Source organism: Oryzias latipes, chromosome 6, assembly GCF_053564925.1.
Source record: "Oryzias latipes strain Hd-rR chromosome 6, Olatipes_Hd-rR_3.1".
Lineage (NCBI taxonomy): Eukaryota > Metazoa > Chordata > Actinopteri > Beloniformes > Adrianichthyidae > Oryzias > Oryzias latipes.
In genome coordinates, this window is record NC_136242.1 from 5,466,124 (window position 1) to 5,484,944 (window position 18,821).

At 42.0% G+C, this 18,821-nt stretch overlaps 1 protein-coding gene across 1 annotated transcript in view; it reads right to left on the reverse strand.

Annotated features, from left to right (window-relative positions):
- LOC101169916 (receptor-type tyrosine-protein phosphatase beta) overlaps positions 1-18,821 on the reverse strand; it is a 44,322-nt gene that overhangs the window by 16,535 nt on the left and 8,966 nt on the right. Inside the window, exons 3-14 of the mRNA XM_011472851.4 lie at positions 18,441-18,720; positions 16,243-16,506; positions 13,994-14,263; positions 13,134-13,397; positions 12,792-13,058; positions 8,618-8,881; positions 8,112-8,375; positions 6,525-6,788; positions 6,084-6,347; positions 5,736-6,005; positions 3,909-4,172; positions 3,561-3,827 (exon numbers count right to left, since the gene is read on the reverse strand). Coding sequence (XP_011471153.3) covers positions 3,561-3,827; positions 3,909-4,172; positions 5,736-6,005; positions 6,084-6,347; positions 6,525-6,788; positions 8,112-8,375; positions 8,618-8,881; positions 12,792-13,058; positions 13,134-13,397; positions 13,994-14,263; positions 16,243-16,506; positions 18,441-18,720 — 3,202 coding nt within the window. The remainder of the gene's footprint in view (positions 1-3,560; positions 3,828-3,908; positions 4,173-5,735; positions 6,006-6,083; positions 6,348-6,524; positions 6,789-8,111; positions 8,376-8,617; positions 8,882-12,791; positions 13,059-13,133; positions 13,398-13,993; positions 14,264-16,242; positions 16,507-18,440; positions 18,721-18,821) is intronic.

Genomic DNA, 18,821 nt, shown 5'->3' on the forward strand with positions numbered 1-18,821 from the left:
CCATCCTGCTTTCCCTGTGTTCGACCTGCTGCCCTCTGGCAGGAGGTACAGGTCCATCAGAACCAGGACAAACAGACTCAGGAAAATCCTCTTTCCACAGGCAATCACCATACGGAACACACATTCTTCCACTAACTACACCCCACTCTGACTGTTTCACACACACTAAACTCCTGTTTATTACGAATGTGTGCAATAACTGACTTTTCATCTACCTCTACACACAATATTTGTTATGCTGCACTTTATTGAACTCCACTTTATTCTATTTTTTCATAGATGTATTTAATTGTTTCTTGTTCATATTTTGATTAGATTTACAGTATTTTGACCACTCCAAGGCTGCTACGATTTCCTTGTATTATTATGTACAATTTTTACACGCGCAATGCTGAATTCATGCCGTAAATGCCCAAGTAATGCTCCTGCAGAAGGTTATTTAATGCATATAATAAAAAAAAGTCTACATCGAAGATGTGAGAGCTGCATGTGGACATCTGTGGATCTAAATTCTTCAGAAAAATCTTCTTAAAGCACCCTCCTCCTAAGCGGAAGGACTTTGCCCCTGCCTCGCTCTCAGCTGTACTTTCTGCAAGATGGGCAGGGGGTTGCCTGGGGCCCAAGGCCGGTCTTTCATAGGGGGGCTGGTTTGTGCCTGGGTTCAGGGTTGGGGGGGATTCTCAAAAAGAAATGTATAGAAAAATAAATGACCATTTCAAGAGGAAATGGATCCTGTGTTTTGCAGACTTCATTCCCACTCTTGTGGATGTTATAAAATAGGTGTTTTATTTCTCAAGTGTATTCAATTGCCACACACCAATAATTATTTCTCAAACTTCTAGTCACCGACAGGACAGGATAAAAGTAAATCTTTCATTCTACTGGATTTACTTACATTTTGAGAAAATAAGGCAGTTAAGGAATGTCTAAGAAGGGGGTAAGGATGTCGTATAAAAACAAGTTTGCCGAAAGAAAAAGAAAAATGGTATGTTAAAGACCAACTCCAATGAAACATGTTCTTGTGGTGTTTTTCTGATGACGGAGGGCATATATAAGTAAAATTAAAACAACATACAATTCACAGAAAAAGATACTTTGTTTTATAACAGTAAGTTGCCAAAAGAGTCAATAAACTTAGTGAACATCTTCCTGCATTTGGGAAAATATCATATACATAAGAAAAAGTGGAAAAAAGATCGGCCGAACCTCCTGTGTTTTCAAAATGAAGTCAAATTGTATTTTTCCTCATTGAAATGTATTCACAACTCAAATCCTTTCATTGATGACATTTAACTCTGCTACAGAATGGTTACAAATCTAGGGTCCAGATTGTTGATTTCCTTGTATTTTAATTTATGCTGATTTTTTTAAATATCTTTTATTCATGATACTTTGTGTTTTTTTAGCTTTGTTTTTGAAAAGAGCTGTGCCTTGCATCTTTGTGTGTTGTGTCTGCGAGAGTTTTGTAATGATTATATTTCAATAAAAAAAAAATATATAAAAAAATATATATATATATAAGTAAAATTAAGCTTAACATCAGTGTAACAGGAAAATATCAGAAATTGATTCTGGGGTTCATTTGGTTTGTGGTAAAATTCACAGAATTTTATTTTCAAGAGAAAATGGGTCTGGGATCTCACAGGTTAAAACTGCATTTCTGAGTATTTCTTTATTCAAATTGTTGTGAATCAGAAGCAGACCATAGAAATGCAGTTTGAAAAAGAAGTTAAATGTGACATAAAAAATACACTTGGTGGGCCTCAAGCAACCTGGTCGCTCCATTCTGATGCATCCACTTGCAGACAAATAGATCCTTGTACATCTTTGTTTTCCTCGTCTGAGCTGGTACGCTTTTACACAAGATCAAAAGATGATTGGAATTGGACTTTAAGGATCCAAAGCACGATGCTGAGAATGAATCAGAAAATGTGTCTGACTCTGAAAACCCAGGTTTGACAATAAGCACTAGCAAGGAGATACTGAAGGTGAAATTTCTAAAACAAATGCAAGGATGGAGGAGGTTTAAGGGTGGATTACTGGACACAACAAGAGACTGCAACTCATGGAAAAGGCTTTAGCAGGAATTGCCAAACGCATAGGAGCAGATGCAGAGGAATCGGATCACAAAGCATCAGAATACGCTGAGTCATGAGGAAAACAGAAAGGACGGTTGTTTCTTCATATGCTCTTACAAAGGAGGGTCCTCAGAGAGTGGTGAGAGGACATCTCTCACAGGAGGGACAGAAAGGACTCACTGGTGGGGATAAGACTGAACCACATAGTTTCTCATTTTATTTTATTGCATTTCCATATAATTTCGGGACATAAAAACTCCTTCATAATTAAAGCGATTTCAGCAATTTTGGTATCAAATCGTTCAGGTTGTTTAGGAAGTAACTGCTTGTACTTTTGGTATTGATAAACTTTATATATTTTTTTAATATTGAACAAAATATGCCCTATAGGAAACAAATAAGAAATTCTTTAAATTCTTCAAAAACTGTGCAATCTGAACCCTATAAATGTCTGCATACTTTCAGCTAAAGACCAAATTCAAACTTTAAAATGTTCAGCAAAGATTGAGCAATTTATGTTGCCTTCAACATTTTAAAATACCTTATGGTTCTTATGAAAATAGAGTTAAAATTTAATGCAAATATTAGGGCATTTTTCAATTTTCAATGTACTTCAATGGATGAAATGTTCAGGATCTAGTGGATGATGTCAAAGCAGAGACGCAATATGGGAGCCACCAGATTTATTAAGATGACAATTTTCCTGACAAACTACCATTACTTGAACACTGTTCGTAACAGTCACAATTTTTTCAGCAAAACGTAGGAACATGTGACCCTCAAACCTGTGGGGTAAACACTTTTGCCTCTACCGCTTGTAGTCTGACACATAGTTTACTGTTTCTCGTATTCATGCCCATATTACATTTTCTCACTGCTTGTCTAACAAATCATGTTCTTAACCTGAAATTGAGGGAACATATTTGAACATACAAACATTAAACTTTCACACATGGAGATTTTATTATTTAGACTAATAAAACATATATCACTGTATCCCTCAACTTGAGAGCTTTTCAAAACTGAAATAATTATTGTGATCTGACTTATAGTTTAGACACAGCATCAAGTTATTGGTGAAACATGTGATGTTCATCATGTTTTTTAAGAGATCCGTTGTTTTCAAACTGTGGTGGACCTTTCATTTGACTCTAGTCAGAATGGATCCTGTGTTTCCTTATTTCAGCTGGTTGATGCAGAGAAACTAGAAAAATAGAACACTATCTAGTTTGAGGATTGTGTCATGGATGAGTCATTCAGAAGATATGTATAATGTTCCTGGTGTGGATTGTCAGATTAAAACAAAAACAAAAAGCCGTTCTCTCATGTCTGCGGTAATGATGTTGTAAAGCCCTGCTGCTTCAAAAATTGAGGATAAACCTCGAGAGCTGCAGATCTGACATTTCAAACTTGACTAAAAACCTAGACACCAGGTGAGATAAGTTTCATGCAAAGCACTGTGGTGTCAAAATGAGGTCTCACCCGTCCGGCCGTTGGTGCTGGCTCGGTTGTGGAGTTCTCCACTCAGACTCAGCACCTCAGCTTGGTACTGTCGGCCCGGTACAAGGCCTGAGAAGACAAACTCTGTGGAATCTGAGCCCAGCTGATGCTCAGCCTGCTTGGAGCCATCAGGATTGTAGAGAGACAGCAGGTACCCGCTCACGTCCCCACAACCATGATTCCAGGTCACCCACAGACGGTCTGACTGGTTACCACTGCTAGCCTTCAGAGATACCACCGCGGCTGGCACTGAGGAGAACCATGTTCTGTTACACAACCTGCAACTTCAAACTGTGAGTAAAAAGTACCAAAGTCCAGTCGTGATGTTACCTGTTCTGGCCCACATGGAAGTCTGGTTGGTCTGTGTGCCACTGTGGATCACAATCACCATCCGATAAGAAGCCCCAGGACGGAGACCCTGAAAGGAACACTGCTGACTGCTGATCTGCAAACGCCGACTTTCCTGCAGGGAGTTGTCGTTTTTATACAAAAAGATCTCGTAAAGTTGAAAGTCTCCCTCTGGTGGTGACCAGTGAAAGGTCAAGCTGGTGGTGGTGCTGGTTTTTATGGACAGGCTGGTGATGGCGGCAGGCCCTGATGGGACAGGAAATTATAACAGAGCAGAAGAACTTTGGATTATAATTTTACTTTTTTTTTTTAAAGATCTGAAGGTTTCTTGTGTTGAAAAGGTTTTCCCGTTACAATAGGGGTTATGAATCTTATGACACACGAAGAGTATATTTGTATAAACCTCTTCTGTATTTGATGCTAAACTTTATCTGTATTATAAATGTGTACATTTCTTTTTGATTACCCCCCCCGACCCAGGCACAAACTAGCCCCCCTAAGAAAGACCGGCCTCATGCCCCAGGCAACCCCCTGCCCATGTTACAGAAAGTACAGTTGAGAGCAAGGCAGGGGCAAAGTCCTTCTGCCCAGGAGGAGGGTTCTTTAAGAAGAATTTTCGGAAGAATTGAGATTAGAGGCCCAGGTGTTGTCATGTCTCATAAATGAGTTCTTTGAATAAATCTAAGCGAAGAATATCTGGATGTTTCCTAAAGAACTAAACTTCATAGTTTGGTTGAAATAAGGTGGCATATAAGATGGCAAGATATGATGAGATAAAAATGTTTAATTCATGTGAAAACATGTAAATTGAAAAATTTAATATTTGAAAAGGGTTCATTTCATTCATTTTCTACCGTTTTATCCCTTTTGGGGTCACGGGGCTGCCAGAGTCTATCCTGGCCACTTGTGGGCGAGCAAAAGGTTTTTTAATTTATTTTTATTCATTTAGATTTTACAATAATTTTACAAGTCTTGTGAAAATATATGTGCCTTTTATATTTTAACATCAAGTTAAGTAAAAAATTGTGTCAGTGAAAAAAAGAAAAAACAACGTTATTTCAAACATACATAGTATTTCAAAATAAGATGTTTTAAGTTCAAAAGAGCATAGAAAGTGTTTTTAACTGTATATCAAACAACTAGAGGTCAGCTTCTGTGTGACATTTGTCTAGGACTGCCCATCTTTGAAATTGCCAACTCAAGCGTAAGTAAAGGAGAAGTAGGTGAGACATAGGTGTGTTGTACAAATGTTTTTTTTTTTTTTTGTGCACCAATTGCATGCAACCTAGGTGTTTGAAATCAGAAAATTATCTAATCGGAGCATAGTGTGTGGGGGCATCTTACGAGCACTTACATATCACATGCACACACCATGTGTAAAACGTTTGTGTGTGGTCAATAAGGAGCCAATACATACATCTCATTAATGACTGGAGTGCAGCGTAAAGGGCACTGTATGACAGTATCGCCCGTACTTTATAAGAGTGTGTAACTTCCATTTTCTTGACGTCCCTTAAATCGGCCATACGAATCTCAAAGGGACTGCAAAAAAGACCCGCAGCCCCTCCTCCCTACAACCCTACCCGGGCCTGGACAACCAAAAACCTGCAGCACTCATATTTTAACTAACGTTTAGTGTGCTGAAGCCACTTCAGGCTTCCTTTTTCCGAGCTGAATCCAATGAGTGACATTCTGTCCAGCCTGTCTTTGATGTGCCTGTTTCGCTGCCATTATCCAGTTGTGAAACGTAAACCCCTTTTTGGGAATGTCTACTTTGTTTTCTTGCCAATGTTGAAATTTATGTCTTACATGTTCGAGCCTTGATGCTGACCCCTGGGCTGTTGATGCCTCCGCTGGTGGTCTGGACCAATAATTGGTAATTCTTGCCTGGTTCAAGGCCTTTAAACCTGTGATGTGTGAGTCCAAAAGGCTGTGAGGCATTTGTGACCAGGCTTCCTCTGTCATCTAGGACCTGCAGGATGTAGCCATCTGCAATGCCCAATGCTTCGTGCCAGCTCACTTGGAGGCTGCAGGTGCTCTGAAGGGGATCCACCTGCAGCCCTGTGACGGACAACGGGACTGTGGGACAGAGACCTGCTGTTAAGGCTGGTTGTGGTCAGCTGATGGGTGCAGCATTGAGGATGTGGGAGGACTCACCTGTGCGGCCAGTGGCGCTGTGGTTGTTCATAAGCTGCCCGCTCACAGACTGAACTACGATACTGTACAGCTGACCCGGCTGTAGAGAATCAAACGTCAACTCATTTTGCTGTTTGAGGATGACGCGCACACTTAGCTCTCGGTCTCCTTGGGACAGGAATACAGAGTACCCGTCCACGTCGCCATGTCCTGGAGTCCAGCTCACCTTCAGGGTGCTGCTGCCCCCTTCATTACTCACATGGATGTTCTTTACCTTACTGGGAACTGAGGAAGAGGAGAGGCAGCTTGAAGGTCAGGCCACTTTCTTTAGAGTTCATTCTGTTCCCAATTGTTTCTATTACGTTGACCTGGTTTGTGGTCTTCTACCTCTGGTCATGGGTGGGTCACAGAACTTTTCATCCTCAGTAGGAACATTTTATGTTTTCATAGAGGGGTACTGACCTGTACGGCCTTCAATGAAGTGGGCTCTCTGGTTGGGACCGCTGAAGGTGGACACCAGAATCTTGTAAAGTCGTCCGGGTGTAAGCGATGTCAGGACACACTCCCCTACATTGCTGCCCAGAGTGACAGGTGGAAACACCTTCATGTCGCTGTACAGCAGCTGCACCTCATAGTGATCCACGTCACCTTGAGCCGGCAGCCATGACACCCACAGTTCCTTTGTCCCTGACCCTGTTAGAGTCAGAGATCTAACCGGGGCTGGCACTGAAAGTGAGACAAGACCTGAGATTAGCCTCTTTGTCGTTCTATATCTGAGTTACAGTCTGTTTAATCTAACTCCATAGTTTCCTCCGAGGCTCTGCCAAGTCGAGTCTGAGATGAAGTGCTGAATGACGTGCTGTTCCTCACCCGCTCGTTAATCACATTCGTCCTGCTTGTTGGACCTGTTGTTTGACCTGTTGCCCTCAGGAAGGCGCTACAGGTGCATCATATCAAGGACAAACCGCCTAAAAAACAGTTTTTTCCCCAAAGCCATAACCACCCTGAACTCCCACATGCACTGACACTGACAGCTCCACCCCCATGTCTCTCTCTCTCACTATGGGCATCCCATAATGTCAACACCATCTCAATATGTGCAATATCATCTCATCATGTGCAATACATTAAGTGCAATATATCTCTGCCATCATGGACACAGCAGGTTTTTTTGTGTTTGTTATAACTACGTCTCTGCAGAAATTTCTATTGTAGATTTTGTTCTTTTGTATATTGTACTTCGTAAATTGTGCTCTTCATTTTGTGAAATTATTTTATTTTATTATTATATTATTTTGCGAGATTACTTCTCTCTTGCATGTTTGCACTGAATAGTGAGCGGCTTTAATTTCACTGCATGTGTGTGTGATGCGAATTGTACATGTGTACAGTGACAATAAAGGCATTCTATTCAATTCTATTCTTTAGACACTGCAGCTCTTATTTCTAGAATTATGATCTATTAGTCCTCATCACTTCTCTGCAGCTTTTTTTTTGTTGTCACCTGCCCAACCGCCCAATGAACATGTGTTATCCCCTAAATTACTTAAATTTCATAAAAGGCAAAAAAGAACCACATTGCCTGGCAGATGGTCCATTTGAAAAAAAAACATCTAAGAGGGTGTAAAGCTGTTGATGGAGGAGTCATAACTACAACGTCTTGTTGTTCTGGTAGTTGCATGTTATGGTTGCCCCCTAGTGATGTTTTTTGGTTCTGTTTTTGGCAGGTTAGCTATGCACTCTCCCTGATTGGTCACAGCTGCCTGCAATTATCGTGCTTCCCATTTAAGTTCTGTTCTTTCTGTGTTTTGTGTTGGAGCATCTTCTACGTTGGATCATTTGTTTGGAATCTCGAGTAAATTCTTGAAACTTGATGAACGTGTTTGAGTCTTCCTGCTCCTGGGTTTATTTTCCCTGACCAACCGTGATACTGTGACCTTCGTTGCTCTGGTTCACATCCAGCTCATTGTCATTTGATGGATTGGTGTGGACTATGGACCAACTCTGATTGTGTGGTTGTCAGTGTGGTGGCCGGAGCCGGTTACTCACGGGTCCGTCCAAAGGTAGAGGCACTGGCTTCATACGTCCCACTCCAGGTATTCACCAGCACTGTGTACAGGCGTCCAGGTGTCAGGCCCATGAACACGCACTCACTCTGCACCTTTGGCAGTGTCTTATTCTGAAGGAGGGTGTTGTTGTGTTTGATGAACACTTGGTACCGGTCTAGGTCTCCGGCAGCATGTCGCCAGTACACTTTCAGGTAGTCGTCCCTCGCGCTGTGGGTCGCAGTCGGGCTTTGCACCATGGCTGGCTCTGAAGGTGAAAGTGTGGGGTGAGTTTCATGCTGAAAAGATATTCTTTTTGTGGATGAAGAACAAGCCTAATCAGAACAAACTTGTGAAATATATATCATAATGAAGAGTTAATGAAGCCCTTGGCAGGAATTGTGTTTCTTGTTTTACTGCTGGCAGAACAGAAGTGTCTTGAACTTAAGTGAAGAAGCTACAGAAAGAAACTTAAAACAGAATTCTGGACCAGAACACAGCATAACTTACGGGTTCTCTCCTGGATGAAGGTGCTGTTCTGGTAGCGCCCACTGCAGCTGGTGATGGAAATGTTATAAAGCCGTCCAGGAACCAGCGAATTAAAGATGCAGCTGGGGTTGGATTTGGAGACAGCTACAGTGTGGAGCGTCCTGTCCTGGTCTGCTAGAGTCACCAGGTAACTGTCTACCTCACCTGCAGCCTGGCCCCAGGACACGGTCAGAAAATTTGTCCGGCCATTGTTACTGACCCGTACGTCTGTGACTGCAGCTGGCACTGGAGGACAGACAGAACAGGTATAAGCAGTGTGAATTTCCCAATCTTTGTTATGTCCCAGTGTTATTGAGTGGTAACAGGAGGGCTGTAGCTCAACGGATTGAGTACTGTCAGCTTTTTGGTTGTTTGGGGGTTCAAATCCTTGGTTGACAGTCATTGTGACAAATATTTAAACGACACAGAGTACACAAGTGCATCAGCTATAATTGTGTCTACCCTCCTGTTTGGTTCCATAACAAAGATTTTTCATGGTTTTTATCCTCAAACAGGGACAACTGTCTGAGATGTTCCGTGCTGGACTGCAGATGGAAATAGATGCAATTCGCTTAAAAACGTAAAGACCTATAATTTGCGGCAAAGAACAAACTTTATCCCATGTGACTGATGCTCTTGTACACTCCCTGTTCAATAAAATTTTTTTTGAAACATAGGAGCAGGATGTAACTTGGCAGATACAAAACATTCTGGACAAACATTTGCTGACGTGAGGAGGCCAGCAGTTTCTACAATTACCTGTTTCCTGGCATCAGTGAGGTCTTACACTCACCCTGACAGGAAGCTGTGCAGCAGAGGCCTGCACCTTCCTTAGTGTTGTCGTCCTCAAAACTTCCTGAAAATTTCTAAAGAAATTCCTGCTTTTCAACAATATCCTGCTTTCAGTTGAACACAAACACAGGAAACCTTCTCTGCTCGTCACTCAGTAAACACACTAACATGACATTACTCTGATCAGTTATTTGTTGCTATCCAGAAGTTTAAGTTTCGAAACAGTCACAGGGAAAACGCTGGAAGGGACAAGATCCAGGGGTTTAATCTCACTTTAAAAAAAACCTTTTTAGAAGTAATGGCAGAATAGCTACTCTCAAAAAACACAGGGGCCCCCAAGGTCTTTTAAGGCTGGCATTCAGGTGTGTGAAAACAATGGCAGGAAAGACATCAGCAACGTTCTCTGGGAGGAAACTGCAAATTTTCATCAGTTTGTGAAGGTCATAAATAGAATTTAGACATGTCCTCCCCAATTTTCTGTTAAAAGCTGCATATCAGACAGGTCATAACCAGTCCATGAGACCATACGCTACTCTGTTTTTTAGAATATCCATTACAAATCTGTGTGAGCACTGGAGCTCAACCAGGGTCTTCAACTAAACAGTGATCCAAGCGCAGGAGGATCTCCAACAGTATGATGACAGTAAGCCACCTTCATGAAGGGTTTCTTTTCCCCTCTGAGGTGTTTCTGTCACACCTTGCCATGCCTTTTTATATTATGGCAAAATCTTTGTCTCCATCTCTGAAACTCCAGAAGAAATTTCCAAGGAGAACCAGAAAAGGAACAAGAACAATTTATATCTGAGTGATTCTGAAAAGACAGATGATGCTGTGATGAAAGTGAAATTTTAAGGCTGTAGACCACTCGGTGAGCATGTAAAGTGAAATTGTTCATACACATTATTTCCACGGGCATGCTGCAGGCGACAGGTTGGGATCACTTACACAAACGCAAGGGGAAGTAAGGGTGAAATAGGTCAGATGCAGGCGTGTCGTACAAATTATTCAATTTTTCAACTCCCTTTATATAAATTATAAATTTTTTTCAACTCCATTCATATCCTGTGCTGTTCACATGATAGGTGTGAGCCTTCTGCTTGCCCTGAACAAACCTGTTCAGTGTTGTAGTTCTCTTTAAATGGCCAGTCAATGGTTTGATCTAATATGAAGCAACCAGAGAAGGAGCAAGGACGGATCTCAATCATACCTTTATTCTGTAATAATCCAATGAAGGGAGGAAGGTTAAACAAGTTGCTGAAATGATTTAGTCAAAGACCAGACCTAAGTCTGAGTTACATACTATGGAAGAAATAGTTCCTTAAAACCGCGAAAAAGAAGGATTCGAAGCTGCTTGGGGTACAATAAATAATCGATTAATCAATGACTTGATTTTTTTAAATTAAAAATGACGGTCAAAGGTTAAGGAAACTCGGGAGGTGGTTGTAGACTTATGCTAGTGACATGCGTAGAATTTTGTGAAAATTGCTTGAAAGGAATTTCTTTTTCCCATGTTGTAGAAACACGTGAAAATGGCTAAATCGCAGATTTTGGTACAAAATGGCCGCCAAACCTTCCTCTTGATATTGCTGACAAAGATATATTGGTTTCGTTTGTCAATTCTCAAAGAAAAAAAAATCTCAATTTTCTTTGTTTTTGCAGAGTCAGCACATTTTTTGTGACGTTTTCTTGCTTACCACGCCCACATTCCTTTATTAATCTTGTCGTATGTTATATCGTTTTGTTCAGCGCGGGTCAGGGGATCGCATATTTCATTTTCACGACATTCTGATAACAATGTGCGAGCTAGCTAGATCCCAAAGTTTGTGATTTTGCGGACACGCTGTTCAAAATCTACAACTTCTAATTCCAACATTTTGTCCACATCATCTTGCTATGGATGCCTGAGAAGTAACAAGATAATCGCTAAAAATCCCTAGGACGAGTTTTCGTATGTATTTGCCGGTGAAGGTGCCCTTTTTTCAAAATGCAAGATGGCGGCCTTTTTCCAAGGTCAAAGGTCAACGACACTTCTGTGGTGTTTGTAGACTGGAGCTGGAAGCAAGTGAGTGCAATTGCGTGAAAATCACTCAAACAAAAATGTCAAATATGTCCCATATTGTGGAAAAACACAAAAATCGCCAATTCTCAGAGTTTGCCACAAAATGGCCGCCAAGCCGTAGGTTGTGTGGCCATCCCATAATGATTTCAAAACTTTATTGGGACATCCCCAACATGTGTGTTTTGGTTTCATAACTGTATTTTGAAAAAAAAAATTTCAGCCCCATATGCGATGTTCGGCCCATTCAATTTTTTACAGGATCGCTCACCATGATGTCATCGTCTTTGGGGGTGATGTTGACTTTGTGGACATTTTGACGAGTATGCGGCAGGGGTCAAATTTTTGATTAAAGGTGGCGAAATCTTTCCAACTGTGAAAACAATATGGTCCTTGCAGTCAGTGACCATAATTAATTGAATCAAATCAACATTGGAAAATACCATTTGGATTGAGGCACGGTAGGTTTATTTTACTATAATGTAAAAATGACCAAGTGCATCACAGCGGACAACACACGTGTGATGCAGCAAAAACTGATCAGTCCATCATTCCAGTCCAAAGTGTGGACAGACTTTGAATAAAGTCGTGTGACCATCCAGTGTCTAGAATGTTCTAAGAATGTTCCCTTTGGATTCTTTGGATGTGGAAAAACAACAGTGGTGAACTTTAGGAAACTAACATGTGAATGGATTTGACATTCATTCTAGTTTACTTGTTTGTTTGGACACATATTTCATTTACACTTGATTATCTTGAAGAAATAAAAGGAATCTGGAAACCTTCACTGTTCAGTAGCAGGAATTTCTCTCAGAGTCACAGTGGTCTAAGTTTTGGATAAAGATGTCCTGGATCCATTATAGGTCACTGAATCAGATAGTTTAAAATGAACCAAAATCTAATATGAATTGTATTAGCAACCACAAAATATTATATGAATCATATCGTTGTTAAAATTTATTGTTCCATCCCTGAGAGCTGCTGAAGGAGAAGACAATACAGCTGTTGAAGGGTGAACAGTCAATGAAGGAAAAGTAACTGCAGTTGTTGGATGATCAACAGCTGATGAAAGAGTATTTGCAAGTGATAAAACAAAGTCTACAGCTTCTTAAGTTCTACTGTGGGCATGTTAACTGGTCATTAATATGACCCCCTAATCAATGTTAAAAAAATATATTTATATATATAAGTGTGAGTCTGAATCCGTAACATATTCCCCACTTTAAGACCTCTTCTGTTATTGGCAGATTGGGGATGGGGGGGGGGGGGGGGCGCTACTGGTGGAGCTGTCATGGCGGGTATTCTCACCTGTGCGGCCCTCTCCCACAGCTTGTTTGGAAGTAAGTCCGGCCCTCACTGTGGTGACCACCACCTTGTACAGAGCTCCTGGTTTCAGTTCTTGGAAGACAACATGGCTGGTGTTCACTCCAACACTCTCATTCTTGATGACACTGCTATCATGGACCAGCAGAACCTGATACCAGTCTAGGTCTCCAGAGGCTGGTTCCCACAGTGTCTGCAGACTGTTGGTGCTGCCCAGACTAAAAACTTGGATGTGACCAACCCGAGCTGGAGCTGAGAAGACAAACAGAAAGACAGAATAGGTCTTCACATTTCACCTTATGAACTACTGCCAATCACTTGACGTACTGGTCCACGCCATCACCGAAGCTAAGCTGCTCAGGTTGCCGCTTCTGGTTACCACAGTGACAGTGTGACGGCGTCCTGGAGTGAGGCTGGTGAAGGTGCAGTCTCTGGCATCCAGCCTGAGGATCCTCTGAGAAATAGCAGTGGAGAGGTCCTCTGTGAGGAACACCAAGAAGCCATCCCACTGTCCAACGGGATGAATCCACTGGACACTCAAAGATGTCTCGTCAGAGTGGCGCAAGTGCAGCATCTCCACAGGCCGAGGTGCTGCCAGAAGACAAAGAGCAACTCAGGAAGGGAAGAACGACAGCTACACAATATAAAAGAACAAAACATCTATCCTCAGAGTTTAAGACTGAGCCAATGGGATGTTGAACCTTCAGGTTTATTAAAGTCTTGTGATGCTTTGGAAGAAGATTGTTTCTGTTACCCCAAGGTGCAGCTCAGGAACAGAGTGTCCTGTTGGGATTCCTCCCGCTGGTTTTTAGCCATGACTGTGGTGACTGAAACTCACCTCAGCCAATGGTAAATGGTATATACTGATATAGCGCTTACACATACTTATATACCACCCTTCTTGAAGGGCCATAGAGTTCCATTAAAACACATTCACACACTGATGCCGGCTCCTCTGCCGGACACTGGCGCCAACATATAACCACCAGGAGCGTCTTGTTTAATGACTTGACAAATGACACCACAACACATGGGTGCAAGGCGGGGAAGGTGTGAACTAAACCTGTGCTCTTCTGATTAGTGGTCAACCACTCTACATCTTCACCACACCTGAGGTAACTGTGGTGCTGCTTTTGACCAGTTTTAATCATGAGGCTAAGAGAAAGATGCTGCATTCGCCAACTTACCCAGTCTGCTGCTGCAACGTGTCGTGTTACCCAGAATGCCATAGTGCACAGTGAGCTCTGCTGTGTAAAGGCGTCCAGGCACCAGGCCAAGTGTATCAACAGAAATGACAAGCTCGCTGCTTAGCTTGCTGACAGTCTGGTTCAGAAGAATGGTGGTGCCATCTAGGACCAGGGCATTGTAGTTGTCAAAGTTTCCTCTGGGGGGTTTCCAGCTGAGTCGCACAGTGCGGCTATTGATGGACATGGAGAAAGCAGATGGCAGGCCAGGCGCTGAAAACATAGGACACACATAAGTGTTAGCTTCTCCCCCCAAATCCCTCTGTGTGCCTTCTCCTTAACCCAGATCCTAATGTCCTCAGCCATGAGGAGACTCACTGATGGAAACCGATCTTTGATTGCAGTAAGTCAAATCTTAATGAACATTTTTGGAGATGATCTTCCTTCACTTTGTGATTCTTTGTTGTTTCTATGCCTTGATTTAGACAAAAAAAGGGGAAAATGTTTGCTTCATAGATAAAAGTTATAGTATTTGGAATTGTTCTGACGGTTGATGGTTCTGGGTGCTAAATAGCTTATAGGTGACCTGTTGTTGCTTTAGACCAACAAAGAAACCTTAATTTGTTGGTTTTATCAAGGATGTGTTTTGAGCTACTTTCAACCATTCTATATAATCAGGTTAAAGTTGAACCCTCCTTATGTGATGATCTGCGAAACCGACGAGGGAGGACATGAGAGCTACAGCTGCAGGACAACCTTTGTCTTTGTCCTGCTTGATCTTTCTGCAGCTCTCTTCATTATTGATCACCCCATTCTCCTCTCTACCTTGACGAACTTTGCTTCTCTGCATGGTCCTGGAATGGATTACATCCTGATGGAGGTCCTGACCTTTCCTGTAAACCTTCATACACCAGGCTCCATTCACTATCAAGCTCAGAGATCGTTCCACAAAAATGTGGGGCTCATTGATAAGGGCTAGTTTAACTTTGCTGAAAACATTTCCTCATCTTCCAATTGCTTTGTCATGTACCATCAAAAGATCAGCTTCTACCTTTCTGTTCTCCTTGGTCAGACTCTGTGATCTTCATCCAACTGCATAATTCAACTTCAACTGATCATTTTCTACCATCCCGTAGTACTGTTCACACTTTTGCACTACTTCCTGTGCCTCCTCCAACACCTCCCTCAATCAACTGAGTTCATTTTCTATCAGCTTTGACTCAGAACAAAGGTGTTTTTGTGAACTTCCTTTGAGGAAAGTGTCTGAGAAGAACTGAATGACAAATATTGGTCAGTCTTCCCCTGTGACAGCAAATTAGATTCTTCCTCAAAACCTGTGGTTCCCCCTCTCTTCAACCAGCTCCATGATAACTGTGGTCCATGTGCTGCTGCTGTGTCCATGTGGCATAAATAACAGTGGGAGGGCCCTTTGAGGATGTTACAGGATAGCTACCCATCACCTGGAGCACAAAGTGACCTGATCAGAAAGAACCATGTTCTTGCAGATGTGCATGTTAGAACAAATGTCTTGTTTCAAGCAGTATTGGAACCATCCTGGTCCTGGATGTTTCAGCATATTCATAGATGAGCTTCAGGCCTAGAAGTCAATTCATTTTAATGAGGTCACTTCCTGTTGACAAAACACCACAAATGATCCCAATGTTGAAGCTAAAAACATTGTATTCTTTAAAAGATGTGTGCATCCTGATCAAGCTCCTTCACTGTTCATCTACAAACACGTCTCAAGTCTTTGTCAGGAGCTGCTGGGTGTGCTGTAATACAAAGGCAGTGTTTTTCAACCGTGTGCAGCGGCACAGTAGTGTGCCGTAAGAGATGGTCAGGAATACAGTGGGAAATTAATCATTTTCTCTGATCTAAAACATCTCCAGGATATCAGCTCTGTGTTCATCCAACCAGGCCCTGATAAAAACACTGAGTAGTTAGGAATATGAAAGATCATAAAGTACATTCAGTTCAGTCACAGGTGTTGTCACGTTCATTCGATTCTATTAAAGACACTTTGATAAGAATGATGATGCCTCAATCATCACAAAAAATCCACGTGAGATCTTGGAGGGACTGTACATCAATACTGACTATGGAGTCTCCTTTTTTACATTTTTGGATGCTTCCATTTTTGGAAGTGTACCTTGGCTCAAAAAAGGTTGAAAAACACTGTACTAAGGTTGAGTAACACTGCAGAACTGAAAACCTATCAATGAAGAATTTTTAAATCAGCCTGTAACACCAACCTGTGATAGCATCAGTGGAGGTGGAACTCTTGAGGCCTGCAGCCTCTGCCACCACGGTGATGGTGTATCGAGTACCCGGCTCCAAACTCTCAAAGTCAACAGACGTGGTGGTATTCTTCACAGTGATGTTTTGCAGAAGAACTCCATTCCAGTCCATTAGCAGAACCCTAAATTTCTCCAACCGTCCAGCACCAGCCTGCCAAGATGCCTTAATTTTCTCAGAGGAAGAGGATGCCACCTGCAGGTGGACTGCAGCAGAGGGAGCTTCAGGATGACAGAGAGAGAGAATGAGCTTTCTGCTGATTTAGTCAACCATTCCTGTGTTCTGGATTTCAGGACTTTTCCTATAAAAACTGGGATTGTGAACAGACACAATTTGAAAACTTGTCAGCAGTACAAAACCAGAGCTCAAACCCGGACAAATAAACTTATGAATTAGATTTTTTTTTCTAGAAAACCATTCCATAATTAACTGTCCCAGAACTGTTCATTTAAATCTGGACTTGGCAACTGCAGAACCTGTGAGTATGATGCTGGGAAATTATCTTGTGCTCAGGTTCTACAGATTCATTTGATACTAGTCTGCCGGTCCAGCAAAACAGGACCAGAACACCAAGGGCACAAGAAAGCGACATTGAATCAATAGGTAGGACTTTATACTGAGCTTGAAGAGGGTGAAGCTGAACCTCCAGGTAGGCTGTTTCCCTGGGCCTAAGGCAGGAGACAACACTGTGTTTAACTTCACTTATGTTGAACCTGGTGGCAAGACTATCCATTATTCAAACCCTACTTTTTCTTTCTGCTTGCCTAATAGACGAAAGACTCTGTGGATCAGAACATGGATGTGGTTTGGAAGGAGGATGGGTTGAGGGCAGTTTTGGATAACACTACATTGGTGGAAGAGAATCATAAATGACAGGCAGAGGTGTTTCCAGTGAAGCAGAGAGAGTCAAAACAGGAAATAGAAACTTCTGAGTGGGTGACACGAGAGAACATCAGTACTGAACTCTTCCCTGCTCCTCATCATGGCTTCCTGTCTAAGAAGACCTCTCTGGTTCCTGAATGCCAGCAACACCCAGAGCACAGAGACCCAAAGGACCTGGGTCACACAGAGTATGGAGACGGGACAGGAAATAGGAGGAGGTGTGGATGGGATCTGCAGGCTACAAGCAAAACTTCTCCCTTCCTGGTGAGTTTCCTCTCTGCTTCCATGTTTATGTACCTCCCTCACCACATCTGTCTCTTTGGTGCAATTTACTGAAGTAAATTTAGCTTAAAAAAATCTACTGGACCTAAACAAAATATGACCTTTGTGAGCATTAGACTCACAACACTTAAGCCGTGTGGACATAAGCCATGGAACATTTGGGTCGCAAGTGGTATTTAGATCAGAAATCACACCTAAAGTGTTAAAGGAATCAGACCAGGACCAAACCAAGCCACCTTTGTGGCTGTGGCCTTTTGTTGCCTGACCCAACAGCGGAGACAGAGCTTTGACCAAATGTTGGAAAGCTCAGTGTCCAAAGGCTAAACATGTACTTCTTTTTTGAAGACCTGAAAGTGTGAGTACCCAAAAAATATTCAGATGGATTTTTTGTTCAGTGCATAAGTTAAAATTCCTCTGTTTATAAACTCTGAGGTGAGCTTTGCATACATGTGTGCACACATATGTGCTCCCCTCAATGGTCCTTGTTTTCCTAGATTATCCGTGCTAACATGAAACAAACATGTCAGAAAAGGATCTTTATTTGTCTAGCATGTCTTCAGTCAGGACTTTCTTCAGATCCTATGCAGATGATCCTTTCTGCCCACTGCTATGACCTTCAATGATTGAAGAATCACTGTGGTTTATTTTAGTCTTAGGAATGTTACAATATTTTTGTTTTTAAAACAATTATCTTTCTGTCTATAGGAGTCACGTCCCCTGATATCATGTACTGTTATGCCTCTTTATCATCAGATGTCAGCGGTTTTTGTGTTGCTTCACTGTTGGGATGTTATTCTGGTGAAACCATTGAGATTTTTTCTTGACCAATATTCTTTTTAAACTCAAATGTCTGCATTGAAAGATGTGTTTAAACCTATTTTTAGGCCAACTCTTGGTTCCATTGAGAGCCTTTGTGCAAATTTTGACTGACAAAAACACACTGGTTCTTCTTGGTAAGGATATACGTGTAAAACCAATCTTCAGGCTTTACCTGTCCTCATGTAGGTGCTGCTTTGCCCTCCATCCTTCTTGGAGATCACAGTCACCTGGTGCAGAGTTCCTGGTTCCAAGTTGCTGATGTGGCAGATGAACATGCTGCTGTTTTTCCCATTCAGCTCACATTGAAAGACGCCAGGTGAGGAAGGTGAGTTGATGACAGCGCTGAATTCACAAGACAAACTGGTGCTGGTCAACAGGAGAATTGCTGACTCTGAACTGGTGCTGATCTCTGTCACTTGTGGAGAACATCTGGGTCCCCTTGATGTGTGAACCTTCAAAAGCAGACCTGAACATGAGCACTGAACACCTAAAATATGCATGTCAGTCATTTAGTTTATACACTGCATGAAAGGATGGTGTTAACACAGCATAA